Raw genomic sequence first — 20,198 nt, forward strand, 5'->3', positions numbered from 1 at the left:
CCACCCTGGGGGGGGCGGGCAGCAGGGCAGAGGCTCACCCTGTGGGGTCAGCGCTGCAGGAGAGCAGGGGCGGGCTGGCCGGAAGGCTCTCATGAGGTCCAGGGCTCAGGCCACACTGCAGGTCAACCGCAGCCCTGGTAAGAAAGCATTGGTGTCCTGCTCCCTGAGTCCTTGTTGGAATGAGTTCCCCCAAGGGGTCGCTGCCCCAGAGGCCCCAGCCTCTGTCACCCATCCAGCTTGTGTGAGAGTTAGCAGCAACTCCCGGGCTCCAGGGCCAACCATCTGTTTGACCCACGGGTTAGAAGATATTTGACAGAACTAAATGAAGGTAACTCCAGCTAACCGAGAAGACAAGGGTGTGCAGTGGACTTGGGGTCACAGGGGTTCTTTCCTGCCCGTGGGGCCAGGCCTCGCATGAGCCCACTCGCATCTGCTCTGTCATAGCTGCTTTGAAAGACCTTTCCTGTCATCCAAGCAGAGTCTCACAACCAGGCTATTGGAACCCACCCGGGTCACGTATTCATTCAGCTCAGTGTCTTTCCCTTAAAATTTTGTTCTTCACAGCTCAGTGGTGTTTACCTCATTCTAATCAGTTAACGTTCATGAAATTTTAAAAGTACACATTTCAAAACAGATTAAGCTGTACCGTTTTTATTCATTTTCTTCTTTAAAAGGAGTATCAGAATGTGGCATCTATGTTATACGTAGTAGAGCTAGCAACTTCTACCACTGTTAGAAAAGTGGTTACTTACCCACTTTCTCTGAAACATACTATTGAGAAAGGAAACTTTGTATTAAAGTCTGTGTCTTTATTAAATCCAGAAGCCATAGGTTTTGGATTTCACATCAAAGTTTATTCTTGTTGCTATGTGGGTGTTAAAAAGTCAGAATACTGGAAAATTTGTTATCTGTCTAAAGATAGTCTTCCAACAAATTAGAATTTAGAAATAAGGATAATAAACCACAGGAATCTGGAAATGAGTCATATAAACTTTGCTCTTTTTCTCTAAGAAGAATTCATATCACTTCCTGGTAAGATATAGCTAATGAGGTCTATAAATTTCATTAAATGCTTCATTTTCTTTAACTCAAGAGTTTCTTCTTTCTAAATAAAAACTGAGCTCATTGTAAGTCTATCATCTTTGCTTTTGTATGTTTTAAGCGCCGAAAGCGTTAAGAAGTGTCCATCCGAACCTATACCTTTTCATGTGCATTTCTTGAGAGCCAAGGGTGGACTCATTCAGGACAAAGTATGGCCAGGAGCTTAGGGGATGTTTCAGTTTGTGCTGTATACTCCCTGAGGCACACTGGAATCAATTTTTAGCTTGTATGAGCTGCGTAGAATGTCTTTTTGCAAAATGTACTTTCGATTGGTGGCAAAACGAGGGGAGAGCACAAAAGCAAACTGCCAGGACCCAGAAGAACAGTGTGACCCTGAGCCTTCTTCTGCTTCACAAAGTTCCAAGAAGCTAGGTTATCTAAATCAGAAACTAGATTACTAGATTATAGAGTACACTTGGTGACACATCAGAGCCAGAAGACGCGGTGACAGTGAGAGGCAAAACTGACGAAATGGGATCTGCCGTAAACGTGATGCCCCGGGGAGCCACCATCTGCACTCCCACCTGTGTGCTGACCTCCCTCACCTGTGTGCCCACCTCCCCTCACCGTGTGCCCACCTCCCCTCACCTGTGTGCTCACCTCCCCTCACCGTGCCCACCTCCCCTCACCTGTGTGCTCACCTCCCCTCACCTGTGTGCTCACCTCCCCTCACCTGTGTGTCCACCTCCCCCACCTAGGTGCCCACCTCCCCCTTACCTGTGCCCACCTCCCCCACCTAGGTGCTCACCTCCCCTCACCTGTGTGCCCACCTCCCCTCACCTGTGTGCCCACCTCCCCTCACCTGTGTGCTCACCTCCCCTCACCTAGGTGCTCACCTCCCCCTCACCTGTGTGCCCACCTCCCCTCACCTGTGTGCTCACCTCCCCCACCTAGGTGCTCACCTCCCCTCACCTGTGTGCCCACCTCTCCTCACCTGTGTGCCCACCTCCCCTCACCTGTGTGCCCACCTCCCCCACCTAGGTGCTCACCTCCCACTCACCTGTGTGCTCACCTCCCCTCACCTAGGTGCTCATCTCCCCCTTAACCTGTGTGCTCACCTCCCCTCACCTGTGTGCTCACCTCCCCTCACCTAGATGCTCACCTCCCACACACCTGTGTGCTCATCTCCCCCTTAACCTGTGTGCTCACCTCCCCCTCACCTGTGTGCTCACCTCCCCCTCACCTGTGTGCTCATCTCCCCCTTAACCTGTGTGCTCACCTCCCACTCACCTGTGTGCTCACCTCCCCTCACCTGTGTGCTTACCTACCCCTCACCTAGGTGCTCACTTCCCCCTTACCTGTGTGCTCACCTCCCGCTCACCTGTGTGCTCACCTCCCCCTCACCTGTGTGCTCACCTCCCGCTCACCTGTGTGCTCACCTCCCCTTACCTGTGTGCTCACCTCCCCTCACCTAGGTGCTCATCTCCCCCTTAACCTGTGTGCTCACCTCCCCTCACCTGTGTGCTCACCTCCCCTCACCTAGATGCTCACCTCCCACACACCTGTGTGCTCACCTCCCCCTTAACCTGTGTGCTCACCTCCCCCTTACCTGTGTGCTCACCTCCCCCTCACCTGTGTGCTCACCTCCCCCTCACCTGTGTGCTCACCTACCCCTCACCTAGGTGCTCACTTCCCCCTTACCTGTGTGCTCACCTCCCGCTCACCTGTGTGCTCACCTCCCCCTCACCTGTGTGCTCACCTCCCGCTCACCTGTGTGCTTACCTCCCGCTCACCTGTGTGCTTACCTCCCGCTCACCTGTGTGCTTACATCCTGCTCACCTGTGTGTGTTCCTTCGTTGTCCTAATGAACTAAGAGGCTGTTATATTTCTCTTCAGCTGGGACCGTCCCCACCTGCCTGCATGACCTGTGTTCACAGCAGGACACCTGCAGTGGCCTCGTGACCAGAAGTCCCTCCCCCGCCAGGGTCCTTCTGCCCCTTGAAAACTTGCCTTTTCTCGCCCAGACATGAGCCAGAGGAGTTCACTGGTCCTCTGGGAACCACGGCCACCGCTGCTGCTTTTGTGTAGCAGGGGTTGCTGTTTGGCTCCACTGTGGAGAGGTTTGATCCTCTGGTTGGTTGTGAATCTGCCGTGTTTGGGAACAGACTGTGACTCATACTTGGGTGTCAGAGCAGGGGTGCTGTTTGGCCCTGACTTCCAGCTGCCATCTTCACTTCAGGCGCCACTTGAGTTCAGGAGCTTCCAGTGTCTGCTTGCCGAGTGAACGTCATCCTCGAAGGTCCAAGAAAATCATTGCAATGTGTCCTGAGGTTGCAGGCAAGACCTGTTGTCTCAAACAGGTCTCATCCCGCAGAGGGTGCTGGCCTCATCTGTTCACATAACAGCTTCTGGTCATCTAAGGAAAAACTCTTCTTTCACATACTCACCCCTCCTCAAGTAAAGAGAGCTCTTCCCTGAAGACAAACTTTATGATCCAGGAGGAGGGATGCAATCCCTGGAGAAATACTAAGTAGAGGTGAGGTGAAGAATGTACTTGTAAAAATATCACTGAAAACCAACTAAATGACTTCCCACGTGCTGGAGACAAAGGCCACTCGCTGGGACTCCTGGACAGAGGGTGGTGGGTGGGCCAGGGCCCTCCTTGTGGGTGAGGAGGGCAGAGAGGGTCTAGCCACCTGGCACAGGGGGTGGGAGAACTGAAGGCAGAGCTAGCCACATCTCTTCCTTGGGGGCACGGAGGGATGGAGGCAGGAGAGGGTGGGAGGGGACTGCTTCCCTTCAACCTGTGAGAAGCAGCCAAGACGCAGCTCCACACCCCGCCGGGTGTGCAGCCTCACTGGGCGCCTCATGGGGCGCCTCTGAGCAGTTTGCTGGCGAGGTGCGTTTGTGTTCCCAGGTGGTGTGTGGTCAGCCACGAGGTCTGCAGCTGCTGCTGCTGCCCGCGGGTCAGCTCCCTCCTCGCAGCCCGAGCGCCCTCTGCTGGGGCTCTTGCCCACACAGTGCACAGTCATCTGATAACAATTGCACTTCTGTCACTACGGAACATGGATAGGACAGTCCCAGGGGAAAGGAAAGACCACCACAGCTTGTGTGTGTGTGTGTGTATGTGTGTATGTGTGTGTGTGTGTGTGTGTGAGTCATTTAATTGACTAAAGGGATGATCTGGAGCAAGCCAGCCCCCGCCCGGGAGCAGGAAGGTGATGGACCAAGTCAAGCCCACCCTGGTACTGGCTAGAATGTGCTGGTGAAACTCCTGGTCCCATGAATATGTGATTTATTCTTAGCCTGGTCTCCTCGTTAAGAAGGACGCCATCTTGGGTGTCAGCTCTGTGTTGAGTGGCTGTCCATGTGCAATTTATTGGAGGTAAAGAATGAAGATAAACTGCTCATTGGAGCCAGATGTAGGCTGGTCTGGAGAATGACAGCAGGCAGGGACCCTTGAAGCAAACAGGGAGATTGTCCTCATAGTTCCTTTGCTATAGCTCCCCGGGGGGCTCAGATCCAGTGGAAAGCCAGCGTATTCTCAGGTGTGTCCAAGGCTTCATGTGAGTTTTAAGGCACAGGCAGGACGCAACCCCTCAGCTGTGGGTGGCAGGAGGCTGCTAGTCTGAAATCATGGGTGGCTGTTGGAAGCGGGAGTGAAAGAAAGCTTGAAAGAAACCATCATGACGAGCCAACTTCTCTTTGAATTTTGAAAATAATTGCCTTGCTCTGATGGGACCAAAAGAAGTGGCCACCGAACTTGTACTTTCTTCGCTCTTTTTTTTAATTTGTCCTGTTTTTATTGTTTTGTTCCCATTCTGCTTTCAGGCAGTGTAGGGTGGTGGCAGTGCCTGTGTCTGTCACAATTTCATGCCTTTTTGTCACTAAATAATATTCCATCATGTATCATATTTTGTGTGTCCATTCATCGTTTTGAGGGCCACTGGGTTATTTCCACCTTTTGGCTCTTGTGGCTAATGCTACTGTGAACGTTGCCTTACGTGTGTGTTTCAGTCCCTGTTCCTGATTCTCTGGGGTGTACACCCAGCAGTAGGATTGCAGGATCATTACATGTTTATCATTTTGAAGAATGGCAGCCGCAGTGTTTTATATTCCCAACAGCAATATAAGAGAGTCCCAGTGTCTCTACATCCTCGCCATTACTTACCGTTTTCTGGTTTCAGTTTTTGTTTGCATTTTTATATTAGCCATTTTCACAGGTATAGGGTGGTATTTCATGGTTCTGATTGGTAGTTCCCTAATGATCAGTGATGCTGAGCATCTCTTTTGTGTGTTTATTGGCCATTTGTGTATCTTCTTTGGGAGAACATGTGCTCAAGTCCAAGTATGCAGGGTCCAGAGTGTTGGCGTCCCTTCTCCTAGCCCTGTTGTGCAAAACCCCACAAATTTCTTTTTTTCCAATAACTGACTCTTGGGGGTCATTATATTTTAGACTACTTGAATCAAATATGTGTCTCTTTAAAAGAAGAAATGTTTAATGATTTAGGGTAAAAAGTCAGGCGTCTTCTGGACATTCATTTTAAGGAAGTTTTTTTTTTTTTTTTTATCTGGCTTCTCTTGTTTGTTTTTAATTCTACTTTTGATTTTAAAAAAAATCCTTGGGAATTCATCATAAAATTGCTTAAGAATTGCACTTGATTTCCATGGGTCTTGATTGGAGAAGGAAGAGAGGAAGCCAAGAGCTAGGAGGCCGCCTGCTGGCCCTGCTGGAGCACCGATGGGCAATGGGTCTGAGTCCCCAGCACGGTGACCGTCTCCACACGGGGTGCCGGGACTGAGTCAGATGACCTTCAGCAGGACGACAGGCACAGCCAGGCCACAGTGGGGAGGTCCGTAGCCCTTTCCGTTGGAGCCGTGATTGGAGCCAAAATGCCCCCAGGTGTGGTTCAGGTCATTCAGGGTGAGATGTTTCCTGGAGGAGATGCCAGTTCACCAAAACGGGAGAAAGAGGTGAAAAGGTGAGAAAGAAAGAGATAAGAGGTGAGAGTGAGGAGCGGCAAGTGCAGCCCCGAGAAATGGCCAGCCCCTCCCCAACAACGCTCAGTAGGAGGCATGAATGTCGAGAGGTGCCCCGGGAGTGGCAGGTGGGGACGGAGTCCTCTCACTTTGTTCTTTGTAGATCGAGAGAAACATTACGAAATGCTTTGGAAACTGTTCTGTCTTGTTCAAATAGGATTGGGGCAGGCGGGGGTTGATAAGACGGAGAAAGTAAGAAGCTTTAAGAAATGTCTGGGAAGGAGCAACCCCCCCAAAATTATAGGTGTTCTGCTCTCGGTGATTAAGTATAATCTGAAATGATTCCATGTAAATTGGGTGTTAAGGAATTCTCCATGTTGGGTTGGGGTGGGGGCTGGGGGCTGACCTGCAAAGCCCGCTGGGGATGGAGGCTTTGTGGCACATTCAGAAAAAAACTTTCCTCCTTCCCTCCCCCAGGGCGAGGTTGAAATGTGAATTTGGAGATCAAAGCACAGAGCTGAGAAGATCCTCAGCGCTGAGGAGTCCTAGAGGGGGAGTCCAGACGCAGCTCGTTGCCCTTCCCCTCCCTCTCTTTTTTCACTCTCCTCTCACTTTCATCAAGAGGCTCTTGGGTGCCCCCATCTCTGCCAGCAGCACCCCTGGAACAAACGTGTCTCTCCACCCTCCTTCCACCACTCCTGATCCTTGCTCACCTCCTGGGCACCCACCGTCCTCACCTGCCTAGGATGCACAGGCGTGAATGACTTGGGTTCCACAAAGCCGAGCTTGAGACCGTAGAGACACGGCAGGGGAGAAGCCAGCCCGAGGCCGCCCCTGCCGGGCCCACGGGGGTGCTGGACTATGAGCTCACACCCAGCTTGAGGGGTGGCACTTCTGTGCCCCCCACATCGGAGGTCCCCCAGCTTTGCCGCCCCCAGGGACACAGAGTACCCTTGGCATTTCTGGAGGACAAGTTCATGTTCCTCTAAAGGGCAGTTCCCCCAAGGGGCAAGCTTGAGCTTAATGTCATGAAAAGGATAATTCTTCCCTGTCGTTGCCCATTAAAAGGAGTTAGTTTAACAATTTCCTCAAATAATGACAGACGGGCTTTTCCTGACATTGTCCTTTTTATCATTATCACCAACCCAGTGCTGGGTGGCTGGCAGCCAGCAGGGCCACACGGGAGCCAGGGCAGAGCCAGCCTCAGGCTGCACAGTGCCCTTGGCCCCTGTTCCAGGGAGACCAGGGGTGGGGGTCCACCTGGTCAGCGCTCCCTCCACTGACACAGGATCCCTGGCGTCGGCTTTGTGAAGGAGCCGTTTCAGGTGCTGGGCTGTGAGCATGTCAAGGCCACCCAAGAATATGGTTGACACGTGAGCCGTAAGGCTAAGGAGGGGTGGCCGTCAGGGTAGCATGTAACTTCCTGGTGGTGCCAGTCGGTGTCATGTGGCGACAGCCCCAGGTCTGGGGGCAGCCGAGGCCTGCTGAGGGCCCAGCCGGCACAAGTAAGGTCCCCACGGGCAGAGCTGGGAGTGGCCGGAGGTGTGGCGGCGCTGCTGGCCCCTTGCCCAGACTTTCCTTCCTCTCGCCCCCGTGGGAAGCTGGCGTCTGGGGGTCCTGGCTGCTGCCCTGTTAGCCATCTGCTGCTCCTTATCCCCAAATTTAGGGCCTTTTCACAGCCTTGGTGCAGGCCATGTTCCCCTGTGGAGCCTGCCCCTCTCACTGGCCTGGAGACTCTCCCAGGCCTCCCGCCCCTATGGGTCAGCATGTGAGGCTCTGACCTCTAGCATCCTGCAGCTGAGTCTGACCTGGAAGGATTTATGGGCCCTCCAACCCCTCGTGGCCTCATCGTGTGGTCTCTGCTGGCCGAGGGCCTGCAGAGCCGAGGGTGGGACAGTGAGGCACACCCAACAGTCACTGGGCTGCTCCTCTCTGGGGCCTCCAGTTGAAACAAGCGTGTGTCCTACCCAGGGCTGCGCGTCCACCTGTGCCCATGCACTCGGGGCTCCCTTGGTGCACTCAGCCCCACACGGTGTCTGTTCCCTGCTTTCCCGTCACGGTGGACACCCGCAGCCGTGTGTGCCTGCACACGTGTGAGCAGAGCGCAGGCACAAGCTGGATTCCCTCGGTCAGCCCTGCCCCTCAAGCCCACCCACTCACCCACTGGATGATCGCTGAGCCCCATGGTGAGCAGGACGCCACTGGATGCCGTGGTGCCAGAGCACAGCAGGATGGACTCCCCTGCCCTGCATGGGAGCCTGGGTGGTGCCAGGCTTGCTGACTGCCTGTGGGATGACTGGCACCTCAGACACAAGGGATGGGGTCGGAGTCAGAGGCGCCTCCTGGCCAGAGCTGGGCTGGCATAGCGCTGCCCAGACGGCAGCACTAGGCCCCAGGAGATCCAAGCAGTGGTTCTTGGGGCCAACACTGGCCGCTCAGCAGTCGAGGGAGGCACATGGGTGCTGCCCGGCCCAGATTTGCCCCCAGGTTGGGAGCAAGATGAGGGATTCTGCAGCAGCTGGGCCCCCAGGTGGGCCAGCAGCTGGCTGGGGCAGCGTGTGCCCGGTCGCCAGGCCAGACCCTCACCTGCAGAGAAGACCAGTCCAGCCACCAACACCTTTCCTTCACCGCAGCCCACGACAACATCGGAAGTGGCTCAGCAGGTGTTTCTGGAACCAGGAAGTGCGGTAAATTGGGCCCCGTCCACATGGGATGAGTGTGGATGTGTGTGAACCAAGCCTCTGGCCCTGCTTGGGCATCCTATGGGCAGAACTGCCCACGGAGAGCTCCTGGCTATGGCGTCTCGGTTTAGCATCACCCATGTGGATGGCCATGCATATGCTCTGTGTTGTCTGTGCTGGAGGCATGTTGACAGAGCCCCCCACCCCACCCCGAGGGGGATGTCATGAGGCCACAAGGCCACAGAGCACAGACATGTGAGGACACGTGGGATGTCGTGGTCGACACGGCACCACGTCCGGTTCTCAGACACAGAGCTGCTTCTAAACCTGCTGTAAACCCTTTGTTTCTCTCATTTCAGGGGGAACCCAAGCGTTCTGCATTTCATTCTCATATCAAGTCAGTTTTATATCAAACGAGTATTAATTTTCTACTCAAAATACTTCAAAAAGTGTGCCCGGATACTGTAGCCTACTCATGGTAGGCTGTAGTGTTTTCTTGCTTAATCCCATTTAATAAGTGACTTTTTAGCATTTTAGTCCCAGGGGAATGCACTGACCACATATCTGTGAATGGATGTGGGCCTTCTCTCCCTGTTCTCTCTTATTAGGATTTCAGATTTTAAGGCCTGTCTGAAATCTGTTAATTCCGCCTTCCATCCGGTTCTGTCCTAGATTCAGATTTAGCAGGTGGGCCTCGTTCCTCATTCCTGGTGCTGGAACAACTCAGAGAAATAAAATGGTGATGGTTGAGCATGGGCGAGAAGGGTTGATGAATCTGATGGCCTCCCTGGACCATATGTAGTCAGTTCTCTAGTGATGGTTTGTGAGTGAAGGGGTGCCCAAGCCTGTGGTCATCTGTCCTGCAATACTTCCAGAAAGTTCAGTGATTCAGACTGATTCAGGCCCCTCAGGGCTGATGGGATAGACAACCAGTGCAGATCAGCTGCGTAGGCCTGACCCTTGGACTCCTTGAACCAGCCACACATGAGAACATTTCCCAGCAGTGTCCTCATCAGCTGTTGCATATTCACATGCTGGAAACCTTGGTGCCTTGAAAGAGCTGCTGGCAAATCTCTCTGGAACTTCGAATGATTCCATCATTCCTCCAGCCCAGCACTGGAGTTGCAAGTGGAGAACGTTTCCAGGACATGGGGGTTTCCATGGGTTCAGTCTGGAGGTCAGATGCCAAGGTGGACAGGCCCCACCTCATGGAGTGAGACACCATGGATAACACAGCAGTGCCCAGTGTGCATGCGGGCACTGGGGCTGCCAGGACCGGGGAGGCCTGCTCTGGACCCTGGGTGACTGTCCCTTTGGGGACCAGTATGCAGTCCACAAACAACACGCCTGACCCACGGAGGGTTCACTGTGACGACTCAGCCATGAAACTGGAGGAAAAAGGTCCAAATCTTTGCCTCTTGTCTAGCAGCTGCTCCATAAATCTGCATTCAGAGCCCTCATCCTGGATGTGGGGTTGGTGGGACCCCAGGCATCTTTGGCCTGGTGTCCTTCCTGGGGACATGTGTGGGGGGTCCCGGAGCAGCTATGAAGGACCATGGCCCTGCGGGCTCTGCTCCCTCTTCCGGCTCTGGGGGTGGTCCTCTTCCATCACTCCCTCCACACAAGCCCTGGACCGAGCACAGCTGCCTGGGGCACTTCTGGCTTCCTTACCTTCTGGTCGTGCTATCTCCACCACTTAGGCCATCCAACAGACGCTTAGTTGGTTCTAGTTATTTACTGCTGCTTAACCAGCGACTTCAAACTTAGGGCTTGCAACAACTTGCTGTCAGTGGTCACGGTTTGTGGATTAAGTGGGCAGGCGAGTTTCTTGGGCTTATGGTGGGCTGGGGACGTCTGTGGCACTTTTCCTGCTTCCCCCCAGATCAGGTGCCTGGTCTCCTTGGCTGGAACGTCTGAGAGTGTGTCCATTTTATCTGGTCATTGAAGTTACTGGTATAAACTTAACAATGTTCCTTTACTTCCTTATTAATGTCTACAGTTTTATAGTGACATGTTCATTTCTCATATTGATCATTTGTATCTTTTATTTTTGACAAGCTAGATATTTATCAATATCACTGGTGTTTTTTTTTGAAGATTAAGCTTCTGGTTTTATTGACTTTCTTGATCATTTTCTATTTCACAGATTTCTGTTCTTTTATCTGTTCTATCCTTTTTCTGTTTACTTTGAGTTTACTTTGCTATTCTCCTCTCTTAAGTTAGAAGCTTAGATCATTGATCTGAGACCTTCTTTTCTAATATAAATGTTTCAAGCTATAAAATCTCTGTTGTTCTGACTGCTTCCCACGATTTTAATGTATTGTTCATTTTCATTTGGCTTAAAATATTTTCTAAGTTTCTTGTGTTTTGTTTTTTTTTTTCCTCTTCATCCCATGGAAATCTAGAAATACTTTGTTTTAATTTCCAAATATTGGTGGTCCTACCAAAGCAGCAGGCAATGCAGGAGGGAAGGCTGGCTCACAAATTCCACAGCTGCCCAGGCCTGACCCTCAGCCAGTCTGGTGATGGCCGCACTCTTTGCTTAAATTCCTTTCCTCCCACTGGAGCTGCCCAGTGTCTGAACTAGTCTTTGCTGTTTCTGTGCATTTCTTCCTACTTCATGGGCCTATGCCACTTAAAGAATGGATTGATGGACTTCCCTGGTAGTCCAGTGGCTAAGACTCCATGCTCTGTGCAGGGGGCCCAGGTTCCATCCCTGGTCAGGGTACTGGGTCCCCCTAATAGCTCTCCTGCTGCAACTTAAAAAGATCCTGCATGCCGCATCAAAGATTGAAGATCCCACATGCTACAGCTAAGGCCCAGTGCAGCCAAATACATAATTTCAAAAGAGAAAAAACAACTCTGAAAATAAACTGTTTTTAAAAAGAAAGAAGAACGTATTGAACTGTTTGGGGACAGATACTTAGAAATATGATGTGATGCAGTGGAAGTTGACACCACATTGTGGATCAACTATACTTCAAATTAAAAAAGATGAGTCACAAATGGAAGCCAAAATACAATTTTTTTAAATGTAGTAGTTACATTAAAAAGGTTTCAAAACAGATTAATTATAATATCTTCTTTAGTTAATGTATACACAATATTATCCTTTCAACATGTGATCAATATGAAAATATCAGTGAGATATTTTACATGCTTTTTTTCATACCAGGTCTTCAGAATCTGCTGTGCATTTTACACTCAAAGCCTCATTTCATGCACCCGTGTGTCTGGGGACTGGGTCTGTTTCTCTGGTCAGTCCCACAACCGGAGGAAACAGCTGGAACATCAGGTGTGCAGCTGTGGAGTCACTCGCCAGAAAATGCATCTGGAGTTTTGGCAAGTCAGCGTTGAAAACAGGAAGCTCAGTTTTGCTTTGTAATGGTTTCCAAATAATAGTGTGAAATCAGCTTTTTTCTGACTGTCGGGAAATTATGGAGCACGTTTGTTGGCACTGATGTTTTTGTATTTGCTATATAATGCTGAGTTCAGAGGGCCTCAGGGGCCCTTCTGTGGCATTTGTTGGCTGTAGGCCTGGCTTCACAGACCTTTCAGACCCCCTCCCACCCCACCAAGCATACCCCCCTAAAAACCCAGATGCTGAGATGCTGGGAGTCACGGGGCTCAGGTCTGTACTGATGGCTTCAGGACGCTTCTGCCAGCAGCTTACTGCGTGGCAGCAAAGATTTTGTTAAAGACTTTTTAAGTTTGTGTCTTTGTACCTCAACTGCAGGCACCACTGACCTTTTCTCTGTCGCTAGTGGTTAAAGCTCCCATTTTTAAGATTCCACACAAATAAGATTGTAATGGCCGCACTTGGCTGACGTTCCCCTGTGTTGCGTGCGCATCAGCCGCTCTGTTGCTGGGGGCGCATGCACGGCATCTGCACTATGGATCCTGCCATATAGTGTTGACACATAAGGTTCAGATTCTAAGTGTTTTGTCTGCTGTGAAGAAAGCCGCTTGGAACATTCGTGGACACTTTTGTGTGGTGTGTGCCCAGGAGCGGAGCGACTGGCTGTGCAGAAGGTCTGAGCACCTGCTCAGCTGCTTTGCAAAGTGGTTCTGTCTCACTGTCCTTCCCGAAACCTGTGCGATTTTCACTTGGTGTCATCAGTCTTTTTAACTGCAGCAACATGAGGGTGTAGTGTGTTTCCTCACAGTTAAAACTGCATTCCCCTGTCCCAGCTATATAGCAGGAGTGCCCCTCCCCATCTCCTCACCCCTCCCACCCTCAGGTGTAACCACTGAAAAGGTCTGCAAACATAGACAAATGTCCCCTGGGGATGAGGGGTGGGGTTACACTGGAAATGTTACTTCAAATGGAAAAACTGCCTTTGCGGATGTGATGAAGGACTTCAAGACTGCCCTGCCATCGTAAGTGTCCTTGTGAGGAGTCAGAGGAGATGTGACCCAGACAGATGAGACACCACGCTGCTGGCTGTGAATACAGGAGAGGGGCCCTGAGCCAGGGAGGGCGAGTGGTGCTGGGGGCCTTCAGAAGCCGGAACGGTGGTCCCCCTGCCTCTGAATGGAGCAAGGCCCTGCTGACACCCCCATTTCACACTGCGAGACTCACTTAGAACTTCTGGCCTCCAGGACTTTAAGAAAATAAACCACTGTTGTTTTAAGTCACTAAGTTTGTGGTAATTTGTGACAGCAACCACAGGAAACTAGTAGTTACTGCAAGAAATAAGCCGTAAGTGAATGGGGAGATACTCGGTGCTCATGGGTTGGAGGACTCGGTGTTGTTGAGATGTCTATCTTCCCCAGACTGATCTGTATGTTCATCATGATCCCAGCTGATATCACAGCATGGTGTTTTGTTGTTGTTGTTTTTAGTGGAAATTGACAAACTCATTCTAAAATTTGTTGGAAATGCAAAGGATTTAGAATGGTCAAAATTCATCCGAAAAAGAAGAACAAGTTTAGAGGACAAGCACTACCCAACCTCAAGGCTAATCCAGACAATGTGTGTTGGCATAAAGACAGACAGACAGATCAAAGGGACAGAGGAGAGTCCAGAATTGACGTACACAGACAACTGGTCTTTTATCAAAGTGCAAATGAAGCTCAGTGGGAAAAGAGCATCATCTTCGAACAGATGGAACACATGGATATCCATACGCAATAAAATTGAACTTTAAAACTTCACACCATGTGTGAAAATTAACTCAAAATGGATCCTAGAATGAAATGTAGAACTTAAAACTGTAAAAATTCTAGAAGAAAACTTAGAAAAGAAATCTTTACATCCTTGGGTTAGGCAAAAAAGTTCTCAGATAAGATGCCAAAATCACAATTAATAAGAGGAAGAAAATGGGTCAGTTGGAATTTCAGAATGTTGAAAACTTCTTTGAAAGACATTGTTAAGAGAATGAAAAGACAGGTCAGGGGAATGGGAGAAAATATTTGCAGATAATTTCTGATAAAGGGCTTGTGCCCAGAGCTCTGTAGGGCTCTCAAAGCTCAATGATAAGAAAATAAACGTGCCAATAAAAAGATGGGCCAATGATTTGAATAGATGCCTCATCAAATAAGGTATATGGATGGCAAATTAGTTCAGCATCGTTCCCATTAGAAAAATGTTAAGTCCTCAGTGAGATACCAGTGCATACCTGTTAGCAGGTCTGGAATAAAAAGGCTGGCCATCCCACGTGTTTGCAAGAATGTGGAGCAACGGGAACGCACACTGCTGGTGGGAACTCGAATGATCCAACCACTTTGGAAAACAGTTTAGCAGATTTTTTAGAAGCTGTCCATTCAACTGTCTTTTCATCCAGTCATCCCCTCCTGGGTGTTTACCTGAGAGAAACAGAAGCCTAGAGACTTACACCCAGATGCTTGCCACATAAACTAGGAGCAGCCCACATCCAACAGGCAAAAGTGAAAACAGCTGTAGTTCAGAGCGAACAGGTGGTACTGAGTGCAAGAAACCAGAAAAGAGCACGGACTGCGTGACTGAAATCCTGGTAAATGCAAGTAATTTACTTGTGATAGAAAGCCAATCAGAGAATCCCCTGGTGGTCCAGTGGTTACAATTCCACACTTTCATTGCCAAGGGCTAGGGTCTGATTCCTTTTTGGGGAACTAAGATCCTGAAAGCAGTGTGTGCCCGCTCCCCAAAAAAGCAAGTTAGCAATTGCCTGGGGGAGGGAGGTGGGAAGCTCACCCCCGGGGACGGACAAGGGCACAAGGGAAGCTGGAGATGGGGTGGTTAGGTGTGTATACTTCGGTCACATTCATCATGTGTTGCGTGTTAATCATACTCAACAAAATTGTAAGTCATTTGAGTCGTCCCTCATGCAACTAAGGGAAGATGTTAGGGTGCAGCCAGGTTTGTAGTCTGGAGCTTGGGGTCAATTAGAGATGAGTGATCATTGCTGATGGTCTCCTGGGTGCGAATGCCTGTGGATCAGGGCTCGGGAGCACTTGCCCCTGGGGGACAGGGCAGAGCTGGAGGTCTGAGAATGGGGTGGACCTGTCCTGGACTGAATGCCCATGTCTTCCATTCTTGTCTTGAAGTCCTGAACCCCCAGTGTGATGGGACTGGGAGACGGGGCCTTTGGGAGTGACTGGGGTCAGCTGAAGCCGTGAGGGTGGAGCCCTGATGGGATCAGACGCCAGAGCTCTTGCCACCATGTGGGGACACACGGAGAAGGCCGCCTGCAGGCCAGGAAGAGGCCCCACCAGACCGGCCCCCGGGCTGTGGTGTGAGTCGCCAGCCGCCGTGAGCCTCTCAGCAGCTCCAGCCAAATGAAGTGGCGCAGGGGAACAGGGCCTGTGTGTACTATCCAAACGTTCAGCTTGGTGGTCTCGGGCCGAGTGTGTGTTAGTTGTTAGAATCAGGAGCACATGCTGGTCACTCTAAGCCAGTGCCATGGCTGGACACGGCGCCCAAGCTCGGAGGTGTGGGTAGGCATGGCTGTAACCAGGCCCAGCATGGGGATGCTAGCCCTCCTCCCAGAGCCTTGCCTGAGACACCCTCAGCCGCTGAAGCTGCTGCACTGCTGGGAGGGGGAGTTCGTATTCTGGGCTGAGAAGGGTGGGCCCAGCGCCTGCCCTGCGCCCCCAGTGACGGCGGAGTGAGCTGACTTCAGTACTGCTGCTGCTGCTAAGTCGCTTAAGTCGTGTCCGACTCTGTGCGACCCCATAGACAGCAGCCCACCAGGCTCCCCCGTCCCTGGGATTCTCCAGGCAAGAGCACTGGAGTGTGTTGCCATTTCCTTCTCCAATGCATGAAAGTGAAAAGTGAAAGTGAAGTCAGTCAGTCGTGTCTGACTCTTCACGACCCCATGGACTACAGCCCACCAGGCTCCTCCGCCCATGGGATTTTCCAGGCAAGAGTACTGGAGTGGGGTGCCGTTGCCTTCTCCGGACTTCAGTGCAGGAGTCTTCAATTCCTGCAAATCCCCCTTGCAGGTGGTAGGCTTGCCCTCAGGGCCCGCCTGCCCAAGGCAGTGGGATGCATGTTGTCTATGTGTGTAGGCGTGTGCGTGTGCAAGGGGCTTGTCCGGGTTGAAGGCTCTATGCCCGGAGTCCAGGGCAGAGAGAGGCAGATGTTTGGGTCTCCCTGGAGAACTTCGCTCCTGGATGCTGCCTCCTTCTCCCTCCCTACCTCAGGCTCAGTGCAGGCAGTGCAGCGAGGGAGGGAGGGGGGCCCAGTCCCCTCTGTATTCTCCCCACATCCTTCGTGCCCCAGGGTGTCAAGGGAAAGAGCCCTGTGTTCTGGTCTCTAGTTGTTGTTGGCAGAACCTCCATGGCCCAGGCCAGGCGTTGTGGCTACAGGCAGGGCGAATCCCAGGAAGCCAGGAGCCCCTCTCCACTCCTTGTGGGCTGGCAGGACCAGCCTGAGCTCGTGGGAGCGATGGAGGCAGAATCGTGACCATGCCAGGGAGTTGGCCCTGAGTCCTGCTGACCTGCTCGACCCACACAGGGGCCTGGCTATGTTTCACATCCAGGAACATGTGACCTGAGTGCAGGAAGTGGCCGCAACGGCCATTCATGGGAGAAAGGGTTGTTTTTCTTCTAAGACAGTTTTGCTCAAGGTTTCTTGTAATGAGTCCCTGGGGTTTAGAGGTGGGATACGCTCATTAAGCCTACACCACCTTCTCCCGAGGGCTCCACGGCTCCCCTGTTCAGGGGCTGGGCTGGACAGGACCTCGGCCCCCTGCTCTGCTGCAGGACAAGGAAGGGGGACCCACTGGCAGCCTCAGGGGACAGACCGGGGCACCTGTACACAAAGGGGCTCACACGTCACACTTCACACACCAGGTTAAGACACGACATTCCTTCACCTACACACAATTCAAACAGTGACTAGAACTGATGACTGGCAAATTTCTAAGAGGATTGTTAAGACCCTCACGAGTTCTGTCTTGCTGGAAACCACATTTAAAACTCAGAACCCAGACGTCAGCAGCTGCTCCACTTCTTAAGCCCACAGTGGGGTGGGGTGCAGGGGGGATCGCATGTCAATCACCAAGCCCTAGTCACCACAGCAGCCTCGCCTCTTCCCTGTGTCACCAAAGAGAAAGTTCCACAAACAGGTTTCCCCAGTCACCTGTGGTCGGTGAGGCTCCTGAGTGAGCAGAGAGCTTGAGAGGCGGGGGCTAGGCGTGGAGTAGTCTCTGGTGGAAGTGTCTCGAAGCAAAAGTGCAGAAGACAGGCTTGCTCGGGGCTGAGCGAGCTTGGCAGGTGAGGGCTGCGTGGAAGGGGTGGGCTGTCCCAAGTGACTGTCTGCTGCTGGATGTTCACAAACCATGTCCAAATACAGAAGAAACTTGTCCCGGGCACAGAGGGTGGGGGTCTGTCTGTCCCATTCTGTTCCAGCTCAGCTTCTGGGCGTGACTCCCTGTCCCCAAGACGTGCTCACAGCCTCACACTGTCCATGATTTGGGTGCAGATCGGACCAGACGTCAGGCAGGTTCTCACAGAGTCCGTGGCACAAGTTCAGACTTTATAACCTAGCAGAAATAAAGTAAGAGTTCGGAGCCCCCACGCCCAGCTGCCCACCAGTCAGGCAGACAGAGCCCCACGTGGGGGACACGCAATGCCTCTCTGTCATCACTCTTCATTTTAGGCATTCCTTTTCATTAGGGTGTAGCTGAAGCTCGATCAGGAAGTGAGTACAGCACAGCCCCCGAGGAGCTGGGGGTGGGGATCCCCTCTGTCTGTCCGCCTAGGGAGCCGGACACCATTGACCTGCCTCTAAAGCCACTTGAACCTTTGTACTGACAGGGAAGGGGCATGCAGTTTATCGCTTTCTGAGTGACTTTCTGGGAGATAACCTGAGGGGCTGTGTGGCAACTGCTCTTCTCTGTTAATTTTGTTGATGCTAATTGCCTCCAGGTGTTCACCTCCAATGGCCCCACCGTGATCATGCCCACCTGGTTCTGCTCCCGAGCCTGGTTCGCCCACGTGGGCCCGTTTGATGAGGGCGGGCGGGTAAGTGTGGTCCATGGATCCCTCCTCTGGGCCCACGGGGAGGGGCTTTGAGGGCCTTCCCGGCGCTCCCTGGGGCTGCGTGCGGGTGCTGGGCCTCCCCGGGAGCAGTGGGTTTCTGTGTGAAGACGGTGGGCATCTGTTCTGGGCTCACACCTGCGTGGCCACCTCATCCTGGTTTAAGGGCTGTTTGTGGGAAAGCGCAGGACACGGGCAGTGCTGCCCTGCCACCCTGGGTGGCAGCGGGAGAGGAGCGCCCCTTGCTCCCCTGTGGGCAGCGGCCCCGCAGCACTGGGGTCCGAGCTGGCCCGGGCCTCCCTCACAGGGCAGGACCCATGCTGGCCTCTGGCTCAGAAACAGGGACGTGGACCCCGACTGCTCTCCCTCCCTCCTCGACAGCCTTAGAGGGAACACTCCGACAGAACACCCGGTCAGAAGGTAAATCTCACGGTTGAGTAGTTTGCTTTCCTTTAACTCTTCTTAAATTGGCTTTGAGACGTGTGTCTGGTCTTATGGTGGATGGAGCCCATGGGCCAGATGTGTTAAGGCCCAGCAGGCCGGAAGGTGGGGTGACGCAGGCCCAGGCTCCCCATCTGCCCCAGGACCGTGGCCCCCGTCCAGCCTGCTCGGAGTCTTCTCTCCACTTTGGAGGGGACTGTCACCCACTGCTAGGGGCCCAGTGGATCCTTGGCTTGGGGCCCCCCTCCTCTGACCGCCCCCCAGCCGGCTCCTCTGCTGGGCCTGCGCTGGACCCTGGCCAGACAGTCCCTCGCGTGTCTACCCAGACGTGCCTTCCAGGAGCCATGCTGGTCTCGCGCATACAAACCAGGGGCCCAGCCCGCCTGTCCTCAGGACTGGCCAGACGGGAATGTCTGTGCCACAGCTCCACTGGCCTCCCTGTCCTGGAGGGTCTCGTGAGCGCATAGCCGCACTCTGCCCAGGGGCTCCCACCAGGAAGGCCAGAGAGATGGCGGGGTATCCTCTCTGCCAACAAATTCTCCTTGAACTCAAGGTGTAGGGGGGGCAAAGGGACACCCCATGAGTCTCCCCGCCACTAAGCAGGTGCTGCAAAAGCTGCTTTCACTGGTGCTGAGTCCAAGCACCTGTTCTCATTCCTCTGCGGCGAGTAGCTCCAAGATGGTCATCAGGAGGCATCCCTTAAGTCACAGCCATGAGCAGCTTCAGGACGGGAAGTGTGTCAGGCCTCTTAGCACAAGTTAATTCTTCCTGGAGAGAGCGCTGCGGAAGGAAAAGAAAGTCCATCCCTCTCTGTACAGGGCTCAGGGATCAGGGACCAAGGACCTGGGCTGGGATGGGGCCGTGGCTGCAGCAAGTGAGGGATATGGGCATGAGGAGGGGGTCACAGATGGCCATGAAGTCCACCGCCAGGATGAGGACATGAGATGTTTCCTGGTTCCTTCAGGCCCTCCCCCAAGAAAACAGGTTGAGCTGAAGAGTTCTTTGTGGAATGCATTTGAGGGAGCACTGATATGCTGGGGGCTGGATTTAGGTTTGGGGGCTGGTCCTCAGCTGATTCTCTGTGTCTGGGAGGCTGCAGTTCTCACCCAGGAGGGAAGAGCAGGGAACTGGAGCCGCCGGGACAGTTGAGGTGCTAAAGGTCTCAGAGCAGGATGGCAGCGAGACTCGGGGATAAACGAGGATGCAGCGGGCATGAGCTGAGGACGCAGCGGGCATGAGCTGAGGATGCAGCAGGCACGAGCTGAGCCTGCAAGGTGCTCAGGTTTTAAATCCAGAAGATGCACTCCCAGAGTGAGGTGGAGGGGAGAAGGAGAGTTGGAGGAAGGTGTGGGATGACACCCAGCTTGAGGGGTCTGGATGCCCCCAGGAGGCAATTGTTTCAGGCCCTTAAACAAGAAGGAAAGTGACCAAAATGGTGTTTGTTGGTTCAGAACAGAGCTCTTCTGAGGGCGGGGATGGCCCAGAGCGGGTCATGGTTGCTCAGAAGAGCTGCTGCCCAGCACGGCAGACACTTTTCAGAAGTGCCTTTGCACCTGTTGGAAAGATCCTCGGGCTTGGAGTCACTGTGTG

General features: G+C 52.7%; 1 protein-coding gene across 13 annotated transcripts in view; it reads left to right on the forward strand.

Moving 5' to 3' along the window:
- Positions 1 to 20,198, forward strand: part of B3GNTL1 (UDP-GlcNAc:betaGal beta-1,3-N-acetylglucosaminyltransferase like 1) — a 131,732-nt gene that overhangs the window by 66,049 nt on the left and 45,485 nt on the right. For 9 of the 13 annotated variants that reach the window (XR_011246830.1, XR_011246827.1, XR_011246828.1 and 6 more), the window contains one exon: positions 18,057 to 18,152. The exons of 3 other annotated variants lie outside the window; for them this stretch is intronic. Coding sequence is in view for 4 of the 10 variants with exons in the window: in XM_069541856.1 (XP_069397957.1) it covers positions 18,057 to 18,152 (96 nt within the window). In the remaining 6 variants the exon portion in view is untranslated. Of the gene's footprint in view, positions 1 to 18,056; positions 18,153 to 18,474; positions 18,588 to 20,198 lie in introns of all 13 variants that reach the window. One more of the 13 variants, XR_011246833.1, reaches the window with a different exon arrangement.

This window comes from Ovis canadensis, chromosome 11 (assembly GCF_042477335.2).
Source record: "Ovis canadensis isolate MfBH-ARS-UI-01 breed Bighorn chromosome 11, ARS-UI_OviCan_v2, whole genome shotgun sequence".
Classification (NCBI taxonomy): domain Eukaryota; kingdom Metazoa; phylum Chordata; class Mammalia; order Artiodactyla; family Bovidae; genus Ovis; species Ovis canadensis.